We start from the raw sequence: 22703 nt of genomic DNA, 5'->3' as shown, positions 1-22703 counted from the left end.
TAGACACCTTAATGAGGACTACTAAATCAAGGCACGTGACCTCGCCCGGTACGGCGGAGCCGGAGTCCCACCCTGGAGCCAGGCCCAGTGGGCCCACCACCTGCAGGTGGAACTGTGAGGGACCAGTGCAAAGAGGATTGGGTGGTGGACAAAGGTGGAGACCTCGGCTGCCCGATCCCTGGATGCTTAGGCTGGCTCTAGGGATGTGGAATGTCACCTCGCTGGGGGGGAAGGAACCTGAGCTTGTGCAGGAGGTCGAGGGATATCGACTAGAAATAGTCGGGCTCGCCTCCACGCACAGCATGGGCTCTGGAACCCATCTCCTCGAGAGAGGGTGGACTCTCTTCTACTCTGGAGTGGCCCACGGGGAGAGGCGGCAGGCTGGGGAGGGTTTGTTTCTTGCAAACCCCCAGCTCAGCCATTTCGTGTTGGGGTTTATCCCATTGAATGAGAGGGTTGCATCCCTGCGCCTTCGGGTTGGGGACAGGTCTCTGACTGTCATTTCAGCCTACGGGCCAAGCGGTAGTGCGGAGTGCCTTCTTGGGTTCCCTGTTGGGGTTGCTGGATAGTGCCCCTCCCGGGGACTATGTTATTCTGCTGGGAAATGAGAGTGACACCAGGAGAGGCGTGATTGGGAGGAATGGCCTCCCTGATCTGAATGTGAGTGGTGTTTCGTTATTGGACTTCTGTGCTAGTCACGGATTGTCCATAATGAACGCCATGTTCAAACATTAGGGTGTCCATCAGTGCACTTGGCACCAGGAAACCCTAGGCAGGAGGTTAATGATCGACTTTGTTGCCGTATTATCAGACCTTCGGCCGCATGTTTTGGACACTTGGGTGAAGAGAAGGGCCGAGCTGTCCACTGATCACCACCTGGTGGTGAGTTGGATTCACTGGAAGAGGAGAAAGCCAGACAGACTTGGCAGGCCCAAGCGCATAGTGAGGGTCTGCTCAGAACATCTGGTGGAGCCCTCGCCCAGGGATGTATTCAACTCCCACCCCCGGGAGAGCTTTGACCAGATTCCGGGGGATGCTGGAGACATAGAGTCCGAGTGAACCATTTTCTCCGCATCCATTGTCGATGCTGCTGCCCGTAGCTGCGGCAATCCCCGAACCCAGTGGTGGACACAGGCAGTAAGGGACGCTGTCAAGCTGGAGAAGGATATCAGCTGTGGTAGGCTTGTGGGACTCCTGAGGCGGCTGACGGGTACCGTGAGGCCAAGCGTGCCGCGGCCCGGGCGGTGGCAGAGGCACAAACTCAGGCCTGGGAGGAGTTCGGTGAAGACATGGAGAAGGACTACCAGTTGGCCTCGAAGCAATTCTGGCAAACAGTCCGGCACGTCAGGAGGGGTAAGCAGTGCTTCGCCAACACTGTTTACAGTGGGGTTGGGAGGCTGCTGACCACGACTGGGAACATTATCGGGCGGTGGAGTACTTTGCGGATCTCCACAATCCTGCCATCACGCATTCCCTGGTGGAAAAAGAGGCTGGGGACTTGGGGTTAAACTCTTTCATTACTCAGGCTGAAGTCACCGAGGTGGTTAAAAAGCTTCGTGGTGGCAGGGCTTCAGGGGTGGATGAGATTTGCCCTGAGTACCTCAAGTGTCTGGATGTTGTGGGGCTGTCATGGTTGACACGCCTCTTCAACATTGCGTGGCAGTCGGGGACAGTGCCTCTGGACTGGCAGCCTGGGGTGGTGGTTCTCCTTCATAAGAAGGGTGACCGGAGGGTGTGTTCCAACTACAGGGCGATCACACTTCTCAGCCTCCCTGGTAAGGCCTACACCAGGGTATTGGAGAGGAGAGTCCGGCTAATAGACGAACCTCGCCTTCAGGTGGAGCAGTGTGGTTTTCGTCCCGGGCGTGGAACACTGGACCAGCTCTATACCCTCTACAGGGTACTCGAGGGTTCATGGGAGTTTGCCCAACCAGTCCACAGTGTTTTGTGGACCTGGAGAAAGCATTCAACTGTGTCCCTCGTGATGCCCTGTGTGGGGTGACCAAGGAGTATGGAACCGGGGGCCCTTTATTAGGGGCCATCCAGTCTATTTAGGTCTATTTAGCTCCATCAACTCTGGCCATCTTCCCTGTCCCTGCTGCAAGAAAAGCATTCCAAAAAGCATGATGCTGCCACCACTTTATATCCTTATGCTAATAGTGTATTTAGGGTGATGTGTGGTCAGTTGCTTGTAGTTCAACAAGTTCAATTTTGGTGTCATTCCTTCACATGTTTGCTGTGTCATTTAGATGGCTTGCTGCAAACTGCAGACCACATTTCTTTCAAAAAAACTTTCTTTTTGCCACTTGTTCACAAAGGCCAGGCTTTTGGAGTTCAGGACTAGCAGTTTTCTTGTAAGAGTGAAGTATCTCTGTTGCAGTGTTTTTAAACAAACCTCAAACTATTGTATTTACACTGAAATTAAAAACTCACAGATAGGCTCTTAATATTAATTAACTGACTTCTGACTTGTTTTTTTGGGGGGGTATCAGAGTAAATGGGGCATATGCATGTCACACTTTTTGATTTTTATTTGTTGAATCTCATGTATCATTTTCCTTCCACTCCACAACTATGTACTACATTATGGTGGTCTTTTAAATAAGGTCCCAGAATATATCAAAGGTTTTCGTTGTGATGTGACAAAATGTGATCTAATAAACTGAATTTTATCTTTTCCCCTTCATGGTTTCTTCATTACATTCTGAAAACTGCAAATGGTATTTTTTTAACTTTCGCTTTAAGTTATAGTTTAATTTATTACCACGTCAAAGCAGCTGTTACCCTTGATACTGTAGTCAGCATACAGTTGAATTCACTGGTTTAAAAAAAAGACAGTTTCACCACATTAAAGAAAAAAAGGGACTTAGGAAGATCAGAAATGGTAATGAAACTAAATCTGAAAAATGATCACTTGGAGGAGGTCATTGGTGTCTAAAGATGCCAAAATTCTTCCAAAACATTTTTTTTGGGGGGATTTTTATAAGTTTAATAAGTGTTTCTGAATATCACAGGCCATGTTTTAAAGGATCTGTATGCAGAGAAGAAACATCAAGTCCACATCATGGGCTGGATCTGATTATCTTTCTCTTTTTGAAGCTGATTGTGGTAAAATGAGCCAGTCTGCTTCAATTGTATGTTTGGAGCCATCTGACCACAGAGATTATTGTATTGTATTTTTTCAAAATTACATAGATAACTACTGTAAAAGAAGACACAGCTTTAGTTTACTGATGCACACATGTTGCATCTTCTATTGTTGAAAACAAAACATGTGTCTAATATGATCTGTATCACTAATGGGTAAACTCAGTGACTGATAAGGTGTTGTGTGATAACTTGTAAAAGCTCAGAAGGCTAACTGGTCCATTCTTATTTTTGAAATGGTAATTTTCCCAAAGCATTCCAAAATAAAATACAATATCAAATACAACAGGTACTGGGGCTTTCTAATAAAATTTTTCATAGCCCATAGTCATTTCCCATACATCTTCAGTGCTAACTCGTGGCCCTGCGTTGTTTAAAATTATTTTAACTGATTCATATTTCTTTTTGTTTGTGAGTATATCTGTTTTCATCCATTATCGTCCTCCTTTATCACCTCCCACCCAAACAACACATCCCTCATAACAATCAGCTTACTCACATCAATGCCATTCTCCCCTGGAGGTCCATAAGTGCCAGGCTCTCCTGGCTCCCCCTTTTGTCCCTACAATGACACAAACAGCAAAATAGTTGATGCTTATGTGAATCAAAGCTTGCAATTACTGTGACTGAACTTAATAATAATAATAATATTTTGCTGTTTTTAGAATGGAGCAGTGGGAACTCACTATTTGACCAGGGGGCCCAGGGGGTCCTTTCTCTCCCTGCAGAAACATACAACAGCTGTGTTAATACGACTGCAAAAATCTACTAATTCCATTACTCACATAATGGAATTAGTAATTTTTTTCTTAAATAACAAAACTACATACATGTACAGAAATGAGTCAGGGAGTTAGACCTACATACCATTAAACAAATTGTCTACATTTTGAAACAAAAAACGAAATTAGGCATAATTGTCTCTTTGTTCAAACAGTAATTTCAGATAAATTGCCAATCGATTAAAATTTTTAGCAATATCTTTAACAATGCACTGTCTAAAGACACTACATTGCCTTCACCCCTCCATTAAGCTTTTAAATTAATTCAGAAGCAAGTCAGAAATGAAGAACAGCACATAAAAGTCAGTAATAATAACTCTTTCCTAAAACCTTGCTGGATTTTATTTTTGCTTGGTAAAAACAATTTGATTTTAAAGCAAGCAGCTAAGCATATTTATCTACACACAACCAGTGTGTTTCCTGCCCCCACCAGAGCAGCACAGCAGACTCAGCTTTAGCCACACAACCTTCCTTTAACTAACTTGCATGTATCACATTACTGTGACACAAACTCAACACTCGGCCTCTGAAAGACCCTTCCCTGGGACGGAACAGAGCCCTTTTGTGCCTGTGTGTTTTCATTTGCAGCTCCCTCTGCTGGTAAAACTGTTCTGTATGAACCAGGTATTTCTCCAGCACAATACAGATCTTTGTGAGAAAGTAAACTAGACAAACCTGTGCAGATGGATACTCACATCAATGCCATCTGAGCCAGGAGTACCAGAGGGGCCTGGAGGACCTGGTGGACCCCGAAGTCCAGGTGGAACACTCTGAAAAACAGACAGAGAGGAACACACATGAAGAACTGTATAGATTTGAATTATATTAATCTGGTATGATGCAGAAACAATATTCATTCTTAAACAATTTATGAATTTGTATTGTTTATCATAAATAATAATCTGCAGGTATGTGCATAAATATGCAAAACTGTGATACTTCTATGTATGGATTTGCAACTTCAACACACTAACTCTAACCTAACAAACCCCTTAATTACATACATAATTTAGTATATCATAGCCATGATATACTAAAGGTCATGTGGAGAAGAAGAGTAATAGAACTAGACAACAGGGACTGAAACAAAAAGGATACTGTTGAATAAATGATGTAAAAGTAGGGGAATGGGGAGGAATGTTAGAGGGAGGAGCCATGACAGTGGCACTGTTTATCCCCACCACCCCCACCTGAGACACTCATCTGTTTACCTCAGTGAATGTCTCGCATAATTAAAAAATAAAATGTAATCCCATTTTAGGTTTTTCAAAAGAAAACTGCAGTAATCTGTGGTATGAGGAAAAAGGTGGTTTTCACAGTTTGTAGGTGAAGCGTGAATTTGCATCTGTGCACACTGTTGTTTATCTTTCAAGGATTGCTGTTTTCTTAAATAAATAAATAAATAAATAAATAAATAGTTTCTCTGTTTTGAGAAATGTGTGTCCACTTGCACCAAAAAGGAGTAGGACAGGCAAAGACAAATCCTTGTATCCGGCAATCCTTCAATCAGAGTTTCTTGGCTTAGAGAAAGAAGAATCCATCTATTAGAGTGATAACCCACAGAGGATAGTCCAGTCCTCTTCATTTGCAAAGCAAAAAAAAAAAAAAAGAAAAAACTTTCGAAAGGTCTATTTCTCCTACGATAATATTATAAAGCTTGTCAGTAACCACTCGGATATGTGCTGCCTCATTCCTTAATTCCCCATTATTTCTACCTGCAATCAAAACTCCACAGAATTCACAGCATAGAGACATCCAAAATCCACTGACCCCTTTTAAAGGCGTTCATTATTCTACACCCCTGAGCCGAGCAGGTCTCAACATTTCCCATCCACTCACCACTTGGGCCAAAGCCAGGCACAGGGTTTGCAGGATGACCCATGTCTTTAGCAAGGCAGAGAGAGCAGCCATGGTCCCTCTCCACCGTCCGTCTCTCTTCAGATCGGCAAATCCCCTCTTCTTGCTCCTCTTTCTGCTCCTTCACTCCTCTCCTATCTTGCACAGTGCAGAGTAGGGAAAAAATACATTTGAGAGGGCAGATCGAGGTTGAGGAGGGTGGAGAAGCAGTGCAGGGCAGGGCAAAAAAAAGGTGGAATCCTGCCTCCACTGCCGGCCCATGAAGCAGGAGAAGAAGCCTCTGATCATTTTAAAAAATACATATAAACTTGCTTGTTTAGGTACATCAAAATGAAAATAATAAAAAAAAAATAAAAAAAAATACAAGCTTTCTTCTAAAACCTCAAATGTAAATTAAGCTCTAGAGACTGAAAGTGGAATTATGAGCAAACCCTTGCTGCACAAGAGTCCTTAATCACCAGCCTTTGATTAACTCTGTATGCTTCTACACTCACCAGCCACTTTATTAGGTACACCTTGATAGTACGGGGTTGGACCCCCTTTTGCCTACAGAACTGCCTTAATCCTTCGTGGCAGAAATTCAACAAGGTACTGGAAACATTCCTCAGAATGTTTGGTTCATATTGACACGATAGCATCACACAGATGCTGCAGATTTGTTGGCTGCACATCCATGATGCGAATCTCCCATTCCACCACATCCCAAATGTGCTCTATTGGATTGAGATCTGGTGACTCTGGAGGCCATTTGAGTCCAGTGAACTCATTGTCATGTCCAAGAAACCAGTCTGAGATGATTCATCCTTTATGACATGGCACGTTATCCTGCTGGAAGTAACCATCAGAAGATGGGTACACTGTGGTCATAAATGGATGGACATGGTCAGCAACAATACTCAGGTAGGCTGTGGCGTTGACACGATGGTCAATTGGTTCTAAGGGGCCCAAAGTGTGCCAAGAAAATATCCCCCACACCATTACACCACCACCACCAGCCTGAACCGTCAATACAAGGCAGGATGGATCCATGCTTTCATGTTGTTGACACCAAATTCTGACCCTACCATCCGAATGTCACAGCAGAAATCGAGACTTATCAGACCAGGCAAGGTTTTTCCAATCTTCTATTGTCCAACTTTGGTGAGCCTACAGGTCCTTCTCAAAATATTAGCATATTGTGATAAAGTTCATTATTTTCCATAATGTCATGATGAAAATTTAACATTCATATATTTTTGATTCATTGCACACTAACTGAAATATTTCAGGTCTTTTATTGTCTTAATACGGATGATTTTGGCATACAGCTCATGAAAACCCAAAATTCCTATCTCACAAAATTAGCATATCATTAAAAGGGTCTCTAAACGAGCTATGAACCTAATCATCTGAATCAACGAGTTAACTCTAAACACCTGCAAAAGATTCCTGAGGCCTTTAAAACTCCCAGCCTGGTTCATCACTCAAAACCCCAATAATGGGTAAGACTGTCGACCTGACTGCTGTTCAGAAGGCCACTATTGACACCCTCAAGCAAGAGGGTAAGACACAGAAAGAAATCTCTGAACGAATAGGCTGTTCCCAGAGTTCTGTATCAAGGCACCTCAGTGGGAAGTCTGTGGGAAGGAAAAAGTGTGGCAGAAAACGCTGCACAACGAGAAGAGGTGACCGGACCCTGAGGAAGATTGTGGAGAAGGGCCGATTCCAGACCTTGAGGGACCTGTGGAAGCAGTGGACTGAGTCTGGAGTAGAAACATCCAGAGCCACCTTGCACAGGCGTGTGCAGGAAATGGGCTACAGGTGCCGCATTCCCCAGGTCAAGCCACTTTTGAACCAGAAACAGCGGCAGAAGCGCCTGACCTGGGCTACAGAGAAGCAGAACTGGACTGTTGCTCAGTGGTCCAAAGTACTTTTTTCGGATAAAAGCAAATTCTGCATGTCATTCGGAAATCGAGGTGCCAGAGTCTGGAGGAAGACTGGGGAGAAGGAAATGCCAGAAGTCCAGTGTCAAGTACCCACAGTCAGTGATGGTCTGGGGTGCCGTGTCAGCTGCTGGTGTTGGTCCACTGTGTTTTATCAAGGGCAGGGTCAATGCAGCTAGCTATCAGGAGATTTTGGAGCACTTCATGCTTCCATCTGCTGAAAAGCTTTATGGAGATAAAGATTTCATTTTTCAGCACGACCTGGCACCTGCTCACAGTGCCAAAACCACTGGTAAATGGTTTACTGACCATGTTATCACTGTGCTCAATTGGCCTGCCAACTCTCCTGACCTGAACCCCATAGAGAATCTGTGGGATATTGTGAAGAGAACATTGAGAGACTCAAGACCCAACACTCTGGATGAGCTAAAGGCCGCTATCGAAGCATCCTGGGCCTCCATAAGACCTCATCAGTGCCACATGCTGATTGCCTCCATGCCACGCCGCATTGAAGCAGTCATTTCTGCAAAAGGATTCCCGACCAAGTATTGAGTGCATAATTGTACATGATTATTTGAAGGTTGACGTTTTTTGTATTAAAAACACTTTTCTTTTATTGGTCGGATGAAACATGCTAATTTTGTGAGATAGGAATTTTGGGTTTTCATGAGCTGTATGCCAAAATCATCCGTATTAAGACAATAAAAGACCTGAAATATTTCAGTCAGTGTGCAATGAATCTAAAATATATGAATGTTAAATTTTCATCATGACATTATGGAAAATAATGAACTTTATCACAATATGCTAATATTTTGAGAAGGACCTGTATGTGAATTGTAGCCTCAGTTTCCTGTTCTTAGCTGACAGGAGTGGCATCCGGTGTGGTCTTCTGCTGCTGTAGCCCATCTGCCCCAAGGTTCGACATGTTGTGCGTTCAGAGATGCTCTTCTGCATGCCTTGGTTGTAACGAATGATTATTTGAGTTACTTTTGCCTTTCTATTAGCTCAAACCATGCTGGCCATTCTCCTCTGACCTTTGGCATCAACAAGGGATTTGCGCCAACAGAACTGCCGCTCACTGGATATTTTCTCTTTTTCGGACCATTCTCTATAAACCCTCGAGATGGTAGTGCGTGAAAATCCCAGTAGATCAGCAGTTTCTGAAATACTCAGACCAGCCCGTCTGGCACCAACAACCATGCCACGTTCAAAGTCACTTAAATCACCTTTCTTCCCCATTCTGTTGCTCAGTTTGAACTGCAGCAGATCGTCTTGACCATGTCTACATGCCTAAATGCATTGAGTTGCTGCCATGTGATTGGCTGATTGGAAATTTGTGTTAATGAGCAGTTGGACAGGTGTACCTAATAAAGTGGCCGATGAGTGTATGTCACTTTATGAGAGTTTATTTCTATGCACTAGGTTTAAAGGTGCTTGGAATCTGGGGCATACAAAGGGACTCCAGTGTTTTGCAAAAGTATTCAACCCATGAACTTTTTCACATTTTGTCAAATTACATCTACACACGTTAATGTAAAAGTACTGTATGACTGCCAAGTAGAAGGAAAATAGAATATTATTTTGTTGGAAAACTTGTTTGCTGAGTATTGGACTATCTGCACGTTGTTGGACGTCACTGTGCCTCTCCAATGGCATCGGCCATTTTGTATCCAGGACAGCCCGCTACTACATATCCCGTCGAGCACTGCGACTGATATGACGAGCCTCCCAAGTCTGACGTCACAAGACGCTATATAGAAAGGGCTCCGTTTGAAAACCCCACCTTCTGCTAGGAACCGGACTAGCAACTGAAGTGCGCTACTTCAAGAGAAGAACTCTTTGCAGAGTTCATTCATTCTCTCTCGTTGGACAACGAACAATTCATAACTGAGGTTTCTGGACTAGGAAGGCCAGAAATTTCACTTTGCCGATCGAAGACGTGAGTTTAGCATGTAACTAAAAACACGGAGTTTGAGGAAACGAACCGCCACCGTGTTTTCATCACAAGTCGACTTTGATGGTCAGATCATATTTTTCCTTTTCGTCAAGAAGGCCAAAGGACGGGGACTGACCGCTTTCCTGGAGTTGAGCTACAGACGCGCACAACGCGTCAACCCCCCCCTCTTTCCCTCTCACCCGCAGCCCTAGAAGGAGCTTCACCAAGTAAAACCCATCTTTTATTTTAATCTTTTATTTCTTTATTAGAAGGCCTGGGCAGGGTCAGAGGTTGTAGAGCGATCAGAATCGCTAGTTGGGATCTCATGTGTTCTGAATGATATGTGCATGTAACCTTGCTTATTGGAACTTTGATGTGTCGTGTTGATGTATGAAGCCGCTGTGCTAGCTCTGTGCGTGTTTTACCACCTGAGAGTCAACGCACGTGTGTGGTAAAACTGGACTGTTCAAATCACCTCATGGTGAAATTCTCCATTTTCCTTTGTCTCCAATCTCACTGCTCACTAGCTTGCCGCCAAAAGTTTTATAACGCTTTGTCTGCTCAGGAGTTGGGGGAGGTTTTATGGTCAGGATAACTGAGTACAGTTGGAGTTGCGCCCCCCACTCTCCACTCACCCCCACATCTCTTCGTCATATTCTCAATTTTGCCATAACGTTTTGCATGTTGAGTAGGTGACGATTAATACATATTCACATAGATAAAGAGAGAGCGTTTTGTGTTCATTGTGTGCAAAAAGTGATTTGTCAGTCAAGATAAGGTTAAAGTTCCACACGTTTCAGCAGAAACGGTCGATTAAACAGTGACATCTCCGGCAATAGTTATTAATTATTACGGAGTATTTAACGGTTGTAATTGTCAAAGGAGTTGAGCCGCAATTACAACACCAGCGACATCTCTGGTCTCGATTCATAAATGAGGATTTTGGTTAAGAAATTGATTTTGTCAAATTATGATTTGTAATTATAATTATTGATCAAGATTAATCAATCAATAATCATAACCCCCAACAATTTTCAGTGTATTTTACAGATAAGAAAAAAGTACAACTTGCACATATATCTCAGGCTTTTTTACTCTTTTTCGCCCTAAATTAAATCTTGTTCTACCAAATGTCAAAAATGACTTAAGTTTGCCAGAGATCCATGTTAACTCTGGTGCAAGTGTTTTTTTCATGGGGCCACAGAACAAAAACAGAATGAAACAGAGTGAAACAGAAGATCGTAGGGCAATGTTTCATTGTTTCAGATTTTCAAATATTTAGTGAGCCACAGAAGAGCTGCAGGCTGCAGACTCCTGATATAGCAGGCGACAACTGTAATCCTATCTCAATAGGCTCAACCTAAAAGTGCAACATCCTAATATTTAATTCATTGTTAAAGTAAAACTGTAAAACTGTAAAAAATCAAGTTGGTCCAAGGTACCAATCAGTTACAGTTTCTGTGCCAGGCATATCACCATAAGAAATTCATTTAGTATTATGTCTTCAGTGCAGGGGCCATTACAGGTGCCAGGAGCAGTTCTATAGGGGCACTGATCTTGTTGCCCCCTATCTAGAACCACCCATGCATGTATCATTTTCATATAAAGTCCACCAAAATACAACAAAGTTTGTGGTTGTAATGTGTGAAAATGTAAAAAAAAAATCATCAAATGAATAGGTTTGCAACATTTATATTTGTTAACTTAGAAGTAAAAGATGAGTAATTATGAAAACCTCTAATGGAAATTACTAAGTACTGCAAAACCCATTTGGTGACATCTAGTGGCCACTCTTCATAAAGTATAGTTTATTCCCACAATGACACAAAGAGGAATTTTGGGAGGTGACTGAATAAATTTTATGAAGAAGTAAAAAATGACTGCACAGTGCCCCCTGTCCTAAAAATCCTGCATTACACCAAATTAAACACATCATCCTCTGTGTCCAGAAGATGGCAGCAGATACTTAATAACAGGGACTGAGCAATTTGGTTACCATGGAGGCCCGCAGCGCTGTAGTTTGGTATGACATTTCTTGCATTCAGTGATAAAAAATGAAATACTAATGTTTATTAGAGAACTGTGATCAGTTGTGGAATGCAAATCAAATATGGGGCACATCTAATAACAGAGCAAATAAGAAAACCAAATTACCTTTATGATCATTATTAATTAACCATTTGTCATTTGCTCAATGATAAAACATATGTATTTGATGCAGAAGTGACTCATTCACGTTAAGTAGATTCAGTGAATATTATCATTTGACAAATGACGATGTAACTGTTTTAGCCTTTTTACTTAGTGTTTGTACATATTTTCAGGGAAAAAAAACATACTTTTCCAGACTCAGGTGTAAGCTTCTCCAAGTTCAAAATTAAATACATAAATTACTGAGGGTTTATGACAGACATATATATGTTAGGCAGGCTTAAGATAGCAAACCAGCTAACATCTAACTGACTGGAAGCAAGGAAGGACAGAATAAGGAGCACACTGAAAAATAGAAGAAAGGAAGAAGGACACAGTAAAGGGTCGAAGGTAAAAGAAAGAATACAAAGGACACAAGGAAGGACTGAAGGAAAGGCATGAGGATGGAAAAAAGGAAACAGGTTGGAAAAAAAATACACAACCTTTAGTAAATGTCATAGGGAATGAGGTGTTGAAGTAAACATATTTTTCCATTTTCTATCCATATTTATCCTCATCCAAAATTGCTTAAATCAAATTCAAGACATTTCCAGACTGTGTACTTATCCAACTTGATAAAATAAAAATGATTTCTTCATGGGAAATATGACTAAAAGGCTCAAATAAAAATAAAATATTGATTACATTTAAATATACTGAAAATTGTTTTAAATCTCAATCTGTTCATGTATTCATGTGGGAGGCTGCAGAAATAATTTATGTGAACAGTTGGTTGGTTTCCTCTTTTTTATTTTTCAGTCAATTGCACGAGTAAATGAAAAAAAGAAACATTTTGCAGAGGTACTGTACTTCAGCATAAAAATTTATTTACTACCACTGAGAAAATGCATCACTATCTTCATAAAGACATAAATAGATTTCCATAATAAGTCCACATTTTCCCCTTATTTTAGGGCCCTAGGTTATCAGCCACATGCCAATAAGCTACATTCATGAAACGTGGCTGATTGTATATGACAAGACTGGTGCATGGGGAGGTCACATCTAAAAGAAGTCCATCAAATTCTTGTTTTGTTGTGAGACACAGCAGCATGCAGTGTTAATGGTTTTCAGGTTCAGTGTGTTCCAAAGTGGGAAGTTTTTGCCTCTGTGGCATATCTCCAACTTGTTGAGGTTAAAAAGTGGCAAGTCAGCAAAGTTCTGCACATCCCTTATGAGGAAAAAATACAATATTATTAAACTTTAATGAGTCACTTCCTTAGAGCAGTTGGAAATTACAACATCAAGGAAAAGCACAGCTTACATTGCAATAACTGTATGAAGCACTTAGTCACTTATCAAACATAAGCAGTGGTTAAAAAGGAGATAAAGAGTTTTGTTCAGAGATGTTCAAACATATTTTTTCCAAAAGTATTATTTTAATGGAAACGTGATGTGTTTCTTGTTTTGACAATATCTTAGCTGTTATCAAGAGATAAAGTGGTAATACTTTTTAAACAACATGACAGACAAGGCGTCTTACTTACGTACTTACTTAAACTGTGTAAAACAAACATGCGAGATCTGATACCAGAGGTTATCATTAGAAAACTGTTTCTGTGACAGATTAGACAGAGTGAGAGACTCTGCAGTATGTCAAACTCTGCGCCGGTCAGAAAAGATTCCAGCATTTGCAAATTACGACCTAACTAGGTTAACGGTTTGTTTAAGATGGGAGTTGAGATGGCACTGGGAGCTTATTTGTTGGTCTGTTTAAGCAGGATGAAATAACCCACAGCTGAGATTTGGGTCTAACATGTTTGGTGGGAACTCCTGAAATGAAAATCCAATGTGAGTACAGTTTGGCTTGATGATGTTTGATGACATGGGAAGCTTTTTAATTTACCACAACCAAAGCTAATAAGATTGAATTTCTGATTTTGATCACGTGGCAAATGAAAATGTCACATATTTAAAGAGTGCTTACTTTGTAGAATAATGGGGTCTTTCTGCATGGAGTTTACATCTTCTGTTTGTGATTGTGTGGGTTCTCTCCAGGTACTCTGACTTTCTCCCGCAGTCCCAACACATGACTGTTAGGTTAATTGGTCTCTATTAACTGCTCTTGGGTATGAGTGTCTGCATGATTGTTTGTCTTGCGAATCTCTTTGTTACCCTGTGATGGACTGGCGACTTGTACAGGGTGTAACCCGCCTCCCACCTGATGACCGCTGGAAAAAGGCACCAGCCCACCCGTCACACTGCATGGATATCTGGGTATAGAGAGTGGATAGATGGACATGATCGTAGTAACATAGGTACATCTAAAAAGACTGCAGATCTAATTATAGCAAAATGTTGTTACAGAAAATATTGACTAAAGGGTGAGGAATACTTACAGATATTTTTGCTTTTAAACTTGGACACCATGTATTATATTCTTTTCCCTTCACAATTATGCACTACCTTGTGTGGGTCTATCATGAACAATGTAAATCGCTGGACGTTTGTGGTTGTAATATGACAAAAGGTGAAAGAAATTTAAGGATACTTTTGCAAGGCCTGTTTTCTGTTAGGCAGTATTGAACTGTTAACAATAAAACAACATTACAGGTCATTACGACAGTCTGTTTGGGGCCTTAGTCTTGCATTTGAGTCAGGAAAAAAATCCTAAACATGAGAAGTGTAATATCTTCTGTTAATCAGAAAATGACAGACATACAGAATATTTTTACAGACAAAGGATTAAGAAAGCAATAAATATACAAAAACAACAACCATGACAGCATCTAAAGTGACCTTTACAGTGCACAACAATATGAAGTTTAATGTGTCTAGTAATGTGTCTAGTAAGTAATCAATGATAAGAAACAACTTGGAATATTATGTAAGTCTTTTTGTCTATTTTTAGTTTAGAAGGATAGTACAATGAATGAAAAAAACTGTACTGTGATATTTAATTTTCCTGTGAAAAGACCCAGATCTGCTGTTATGCTGTGTTCTAATATTTAGTGCTGAGATAACATGTAGTTAGCCTGGTTGCCTTTGTAAACAGAAATTATATGAAGGTCAAAATACAATTTGAACAAGTTTTAGATTATCTAAAGCAAACATAACGTATAAAACAGTCCTTCCAGCAGCAGTCTGCTACATGTTGAGCCTAGCTACCAATATTGCTCTTTTTTTATTATAGTTATTTTATTATAAAGCTGGCCCAGTTATTTTTACATCAAAATCTTCAGCACATACCAATAAAAGAAATCAAATGCATGAAAATGCATCTCTATTCAAGAGCCTGCTCTTCTTCGCATGGGTAAAAACTGAAGAATCCTCCACCAGTTATTGCCTTTCTCATTACAAATTAATCTCAAGCCTGCTCGTCAGATTTGAAAGCAGACAAGCAAAACACCGGCCACTCCCAATTCTCTGTGGAGCATGATTTAACTTCTATTTTCTCTAAACACAGCTGATTTTCACCTATCTTGATCCAGCAGCATTGAGCATGCTTGTCATAACTCCCTGAGAGATGCACAAACCTACAAGCCACCTATAGCCATCTTAACCTCTTAATACACATCCAATATTTGTCTTGCCACATTGCAGCTGCACAGTCCAGAGGAAAGCTAAGACAAACTGTATACGCCCACACATAACAAATGGAATGCTCATACATTTATGTTGGGCCTAATTGAATTAAATAAATGGCAGGGGAGGTTTTGGTTTTACACAAGCATCCTGAGAACAATCTGTTTTTCCCTGTCTAACAGGACACCGGAGAGAGGGGGAGAATGGAAGACATCATCTGGAGGACTCTGACCAAACATGCACATGCATTGTATGATGATGACAGACAGGGTAAATATTATTCTTGAGTGCAGGTGTGAGGAGTAGCAGCAGAGCGATAATTGGGGGGGGGGTTCTTTGAGGACTTGCGGTTTGAACCACGAATGCGAAGCCTGCAACATTTCTATTCTTTCACTAACAAAAACTTGCAAGAGGAGGAGAGGGACCATCTGACAGGCTGATCTTACACAGATAAACAGTTTATCTTGTATGAGACATATTCATTATAGTTTTTTTTTTTTTTTCTGTATGTGTGAAAAATCACTCTGATCAGTTGGAGATGTCTGCAACTTGGACATGACACATTCTTAAGGAATTCATCATATGAAGAGATTTTCAGGCTGGCCTTGCAAAAGCATTAATATTCCTTGAACCTTTTCAGGTTTTGTCATGTTGTAACCTCAAAATGTTAAGTATTTTATTGATAAACCAATTCAAATTAGTGCATAATTGGGAAGTAAAAGGAAAAGGGTAAACAGTTTTTGCTAATTTTCACATTTACAATTCTGAAAAATCTGTGTATTTGTGTTAATCCACACCTAACTCTAAAATCTCCAAATAAAATCCACTGCATCATCAGTCCATACATATAAAAAAAAAAAAAAAAAAATGTTGTCAATTAGAATTCAGGCCCCCAGGCTCAATACGTTTTGGAAACCTGTTTCCCTGCAAGTCTAGATGCTTTTTGTGCGTTTTGGGGTTTGTCTCTATATGCTTGGCACATCTGGAGACAGAAATTCTTGGCCATTCATCTTTGCAAAATAGATCACATTCAGTTAAGTTGAAATCAGAGCTTTGATCCGTGAACACCAATAGTGTAGTGTTGCCACAGATTCTCACTTGGATTTACGTTAGGATTTTGACTGGGCTAATCTAACAGTGTATGCTATTCTAAACTATTCCATTGTAGCTCAATCTTTAGGGTTTCCCTGCTGGGAGGTGATCCTCTGCCCCAGTCTCAAGTCTTATCCAGCCTCTAACTAGTTTTCTTCCAGAATTGCCCTGTGTTTAGCTCTGTCTATCTCCCTACCAACTCTGAACACCATATTGCAGAAGAACAGCATACCCACAACATAATTCTGCCACCACAGTGTTTCAGCTTTAAGATGATGTGTTTAGAGCAATGTTCAGTGAAGGTTTTTTTTGTCACATATAAGGCCTGATCTTCAAAATGTTTGCATGTACAAAACCACACGCAAACCTATTTGCCTCTGATCTAAGAAGAGGTGCTAATATGACTGTGTGTAAAATCAGCTGAACAGCGGGTGCAAACTTTTTAGCGTGTTTGCCTTCATGAATATGCAAAACATATGATAATGACACAAACACGCAAATATATGGGAGGAACATATGCAAATGTAACCACTTACCACGCACAATGCAATTTATCAACCTGGAACAACTGTGGTTGCTGTTTTTGCGTCTAGATTTAGCACGTTTGATATGCTGTTGCAAACTGGGATGCAAAAATGTCTGCTGTCACTGTGACCAGAAGGAGACATAGATTGCAGAGCAATTGGTGCTGGATCAGTTGGATTATTTTTTTTTAATGTGAACATATGCCAGGAGAGGGTTTATACAATAAAAAAATATATATTTTGTGTCACCAGAAAACAACTGAAACAATCAAACACTTTGTATTTTGTTAAAATATTCGTAAAGCAAACTAAGCGAATTCAGTACAATAAATTTGAAAATAATTTATTTTTATGTGCATAAATGGTCAATTTAAATTATTTGCAGAACAGTGATGTGACGTTATGTTTTAAAATTAGCAAAGCTAAAACATACAGATAGCCAACTCTTACACAAACCATTTTTTATTGCTAATCTTACATTCAGGCTCACGTATCGTGGCTGTTTATGATAAACTCCGAACTTGTCAAACACATACTGTAAAAACAACAACAAAAAAAGCACAGTGAGACTCTGAAAAGAAATAAAAGATACAAGCCTTTCAAAAAATTAATTAGTAGACATATTTATCTTTTTTGTTGTTATTATTGATTGGCCAATTTGCAAGCTGCAATCGTTGCGAGTTACGTCCAGTAGAATACTTTATAGTGCAGACGCGGCACTGAACGGCTGGTCCGTGTGCGCACCGATGGATGAGGGCGCTCGCTACTCTGGACAAGGCTCTGCCCTCCTGCGCAATAGCCTGTAATCTAATATTTTTTATTAGCGATTAATCAAAATGTAATCTTTGCCTCTCAGAACAACTTCAAAGTCAGCCTTCTGAATGCACAATTACGAACTCGGTGGCACGCTGCGCAAATGAACAGAGAGGGGAACTAAACTTGTCAGGGCAGAGTTTGCAACATACATGCCCACTAATTGCATGTGCAATTTTTCTTTTTGTACAAGCAATTTAGTGCCCCCTATCGGTTCTTTAAATATCAGGCCCAAAGTGTTTTGCATGTTGGACAGACAGTAAAATTTTGTATTTATATGACCAAAGCACCTTATCGTATGTTTTTATTGTATCTACATGGCTTGTGGCAAACTTCAAACAGGATTTCTTTTGGTTTTCTTTCAACAACACCTTTCTTCTTTCTACTCTTCCATAAGACCAGCTGTAAATCTCTGCAGCTCCTCCAGAGTTACCACGGGCTACCGCGCTGCTTAATGGTTGAATAATCTTATCCTGGCCTCTGTTTTGCTAATTTAGGACCACGTCTTGGTAGCTTTACTGTAATGTTCCTAGTCCTGCTTAAAACCACTCCAAAACCTTGCCCCAGGTTTGTTACTTGACCATTATGATGTTTGTTTAACTATTCACTTATTTTTCAACAAACATCCAAGGCCCTCCCAGAACAGCTGAATTAATAATGAGATTAAATTACACATACCTCTTCTGACCTCTTATGCCAGTTGTTTGTACATATAGTCATATTCAGCTAATTAGAATATTATTGAAAAGTTCATTTATTTCAGTAACTCCATCACTAAGTAAAACACATTATACTGATAAATTACACACAGACTGATGTTTTCAAGCCATTATTTCTGTTAGCTATAATGATTTTCAGCTTACAGCTAATGAAAAGTCAACATTTAAGATTAGAATATTAAATCAGACCAATAAGAAAAAAAACATTTTTAATACAGAAATGTGGAGTATGATTAGTACCTGCTTAAAGGTTGTTATTTTCAAAAGGTACAAACGAGCCTCTTCGGAACGCATATTCTAATTTATTAATTATGACATGTTCATGGATATTAGGGTAGACTGTGAAGGGGCAGAATAAAAATGTGTACCACTCTTTTCTGATTTATTGTTTGTAATAAAAAGATCCCTTGTGTAGGCCTGTCACATAAAATCCCATTAAAAAAAAAAAAACATTAAAGATTAATGCAACTAAATGAAAAAGGTTCAATGCAATACATACTAACTGTTTAATTAACCTTAGCCTAAATTTATTGTGTTAATTGTAGTAGCATAGTCGTCTTATTCTCCTTCCTTAAAAGCAGTGTCGGCCTGGCCTTTACCTCAGGTGAATGTGGTGTAACAACAAGACTCCCATGCACTGTGTGAACTGGTCAGGAGTCACAGGTCAACAAAATGATGACTGCTGTGGACATTTAAACACACACACACACACAGATCACTTAGCAGCTCATTACCCTGCTCTGAGCTCGGTGAGGCGTTTCTAGGCAACAAAGCAATAGCAAATAATACATAAGGGACCAAAACTCAGAACTATGCATCACCACCACAACGCAAAGAATCAAAGATCACCTCATGCTGCACACTGTTTTCAATGTTTTAATATGCTTACATTGGCAAATTGAAGTAAATTATTACAATATGCCATTATTTATTGTAACTAGATATTATGGCTGTTTCATCCACCTGTTTTCTTTGCCTCCTGGTAAGAGGATTTAAGCTTCGTGATGAATTGCTTTTCTTCAACTAAAACATTTGGCAGATATATGATGGCTTGTAGAGGTAGTCTGCCAGAGGTGAAGCAGTGCTTTAATCATGTTAGGGGTATTTTTTTTCTATTTCAAGACTTCAAACAAAATGAAATATTAACAATAAATCCAAATCATGACAATACGAGTGTTGCAAATGCAAACTGGTTAAAAAAATTATTTTAGTTTTAGTTTTTTTTTTTGTTTCTTGGATTGTTCTGATGCATATGTTGCTTTTTTTCGATCAACTAAAGTGGTTCTACCAACAATAGTAAAATACTTTGAGAAGTATGATCATTCTTGCCAGCACACAATAATTTTGGCAAGACTGATAGCAGGAGGAAAGAGCTAGATTGGCTCTTTCTGAATATTGACTTGGGACACCTTAAAGCTTATTTGAACATTTTTAAAGGTACCGGAACTCATACTTGTCATCTTCCACTTTATCCGGGACCGGGTTGCGGGGGCAGCAGACTCAGCAGAGACACCCAGCAACACTCTCCTCCTACTGGTGGAACATGCCTGGAACACCTCCCGAGGAAGACGTCCAGGAGGCATCCGATATAGATGCCTCCTCCTAGGTGCTGGAACTATGATGGAAAACCAGCTTAACATATACAGTGACTTGCAAAAGCATTCACACCTCTTGAACGTTTTCACACTTCTTTTGGTTTTCTTAAACAATGGCTTCCCTCTTACCACTTTCCCAAACAGGCCAGATTTTGGGGTGAACGAAAAATACTTGTCCTTTCGACAGATTTTCCCTCCTGAGCATAGGATCTCTGCATCTTCTCCATAGGTCTTTGGGTTGCTTCTCTGATCAACGTGTTCCTTGTTTGACCTGTCAGTTCAGGTGGAGTTTCTTAGCAGGTTTGCAGATGGCCCACACACTTTTCCTTTATGGGTGAGGAATTAGACGTCACCCTCTGGACCTGAGACAGACATGGAAGAGATCTGAGCCACAGACATCCAAAGGAACCCCAGGAGGATCACCACCGGGACTTCCACAACTCCCCCCAGAGAAGAGCCCCAGGGGAACACGCAGCAGCCAAAGTGCAGAAGCCCGAGGGAGCTGCAGCAACGAGCCCACAGGCCCCGCCTGCAGCCATCTATGCCGGAGCAGATCCAGCCATGGATCCAGAGACCCAGTCCTGGACACAGAGAACCGCTAATACACCAATGGGCAGAGACACCAGCCAAAGGCAGGGAGTGTGACAGGGAGGAAATAGGCCCCACATTTGATGCGGGGCCTAAGCTGATCCAGGAGAGAAAGCTGCACCAAAACCCAATCTGACACAAAAACAAGCTCACAAAGTCAAAATCATACATTCCCACCCTCAGCTGTATTTCAATTACACAGGTGGTTTCTATTTACTTATTACATGACTTCTGAAGTTAATTGAATACACTGGATTTCCATTAGGGATATCAGAGTATTTGGGATGGAATACAAATGTGTGCCACACTCGTTAAGGTGTTTATTATTAAAAGAGTATGAAAAGCATGTGTCATTTTTCTTCCACTGAACAACAATCTGCTACTTTGTGTTGGTGTATCATATAACATTCCAATAAAACACATTAGAGTTTGTTGTTGCAGCATTACAAAATGTGCAAAGGTTCAATGGGTATAAAGACTTTTACAATGCTCTGGTGTTCAGTTTATAAGATTTTTCAGTCAGTAGTTACCTCTCTACTGGTATATATTCAAGCATTTTCAAGGATGGATGATTTTTTTCTCAGATATATTCTAATTATATGATTTTCCTAAATGACGCCCAATTTGATAACTCTAAGACAACCTGAACTCAATTGTGACTTGCCTCCATTGATCAGCATTTTTTGCCACTCAAGACAAATGATCAGGCCACAAGCCGTATTTTGGACCTTTCAGTAGGCTGCAAAAATAATTAAATTACAAGAATAATTAGACAAATAAGCCCAAGCGCATTAATAAAGAGCCAAGCTTTGTGTATATCGCTAAATGCAAAAAGGATGTGTATCTGTTGCCTTCAAAAATGCTTGTTTGAAATACAAGGCTCTCCAAACTCAGGTTTTGTGCAAGACATACCCAAAGTTGCTGTCTTTAAAAACAAATGGTAAACAGGTGGGTTAACACAGGATGTAGGAGTATAAACATTTATTGAATCCCTGGGGTTGGCTGAATGATAAACCAGATTAACCGTAACTTTTAAAAAACAACAGCCTGGAAACTGAATATCCACCTGTGTTTCCTGTATATTTACGAACTATGATCAAAACTGCACTACAGCTTGCCCTTCCAAGGAGTTAGAAAAGTAGCAGTAAAAAACTTGCATAAACTTTAAAACTCAACAAAGTCAGAATGTTTTGAAAACTGAATTTATGTTTACGTGAGGCATTTTGTAGGTATGTCATTATTTTGTGTCTAATAGTTTTTTTTAAATTGTTGTTGTTGTGAAAATGTCTTTGACATTGGCAATAAATACGTACAGTAACAAAAGTACCTCCAGGCATGAGACATGTCATATGAAACACTTCAAGGCAGTAGTCAATATATATAAAGTGGCATAATTTGTCTACCGTTGTTGGCTGCAATTGTGCTTGACATATCATATTGTCTGATTGTATTGTGATCATACATTTTTCCAAATGTTAAGCTGTTTTTGTGCTCAAACTTTACTGAAGACTGAAGAAAACCACTAAGTGACTGAGCAAACAGAGGAAATAAAGTGAAAAAAAATTTCATATTCAAGTCTTGTATTCTCAGGTGCTGTAAGTTTCACTCACATTTCCTCTGGCTGCTTTATGACGAACTTGTCACTTGTTCAAAAACAAACTTCAGATTGACATTTTCTGCGTCGGCTGTCGGCATCATATATTGCCGCAACAGTTGCATCAGCGTACTGATGCCAAAGGACACATCCTGCATATCACAGAGATGACAGGTGCTTTGGCAGAAAGCAGTATTTGATGCCCTGGGAAAGAGAACAGGCTGCACACAGAAGGGTGCATTTTGTCATCCTAATCAACTGGTTCATCTTCCTTTAAAGGTAATATAAAATACTGATGCATGTTATCTTCTGATACAACAAAGCTGTGTAAAGTCATTTGAATCACCCAATAAATAATGCACAAATGGGCAGTGTGATGTCATTATGGTAAAATCAGTGCTTTGATGTTGAAGAGC

At 40.3% G+C, this 22703-nt stretch overlaps 1 protein-coding gene across 1 annotated transcript in view; it reads right to left on the bottom strand.

Annotated features, from left to right (window-relative positions):
• col9a2 (procollagen, type IX, alpha 2) overlaps window positions 1–5948 on the bottom strand; it is a 42348-nt gene extending 36400 nt beyond the window's left edge. The window contains exons 1-4 of the mRNA XM_047383301.1: window positions 5769–5948; window positions 4625–4699; window positions 3834–3869; window positions 3647–3709 (exon numbers count right to left, since the gene is read on the bottom strand). Of these exons, the coding sequence (XP_047239257.1) occupies window positions 3647–3709; window positions 3834–3869; window positions 4625–4699; window positions 5769–5840 (246 nt within the window). The 5' untranslated portion in view covers window positions 5841–5948. The remainder of the gene's footprint in view (window positions 1–3646; window positions 3710–3833; window positions 3870–4624; window positions 4700–5768) is intronic.
• Window positions 5949–22703: the final 16755 nt, after the last annotated feature.

The sequence above is a fragment of the Girardinichthys multiradiatus genome, chromosome 13, assembly GCF_021462225.1.
Source record: "Girardinichthys multiradiatus isolate DD_20200921_A chromosome 13, DD_fGirMul_XY1, whole genome shotgun sequence".
NCBI classification, from domain to species: Eukaryota; Metazoa; Chordata; class Actinopteri; order Cyprinodontiformes; family Goodeidae; genus Girardinichthys; species Girardinichthys multiradiatus.
Note: the sequence above shows the minus strand (reverse complement) of the source record. Positions and strands in the feature narration are given on the sequence as shown.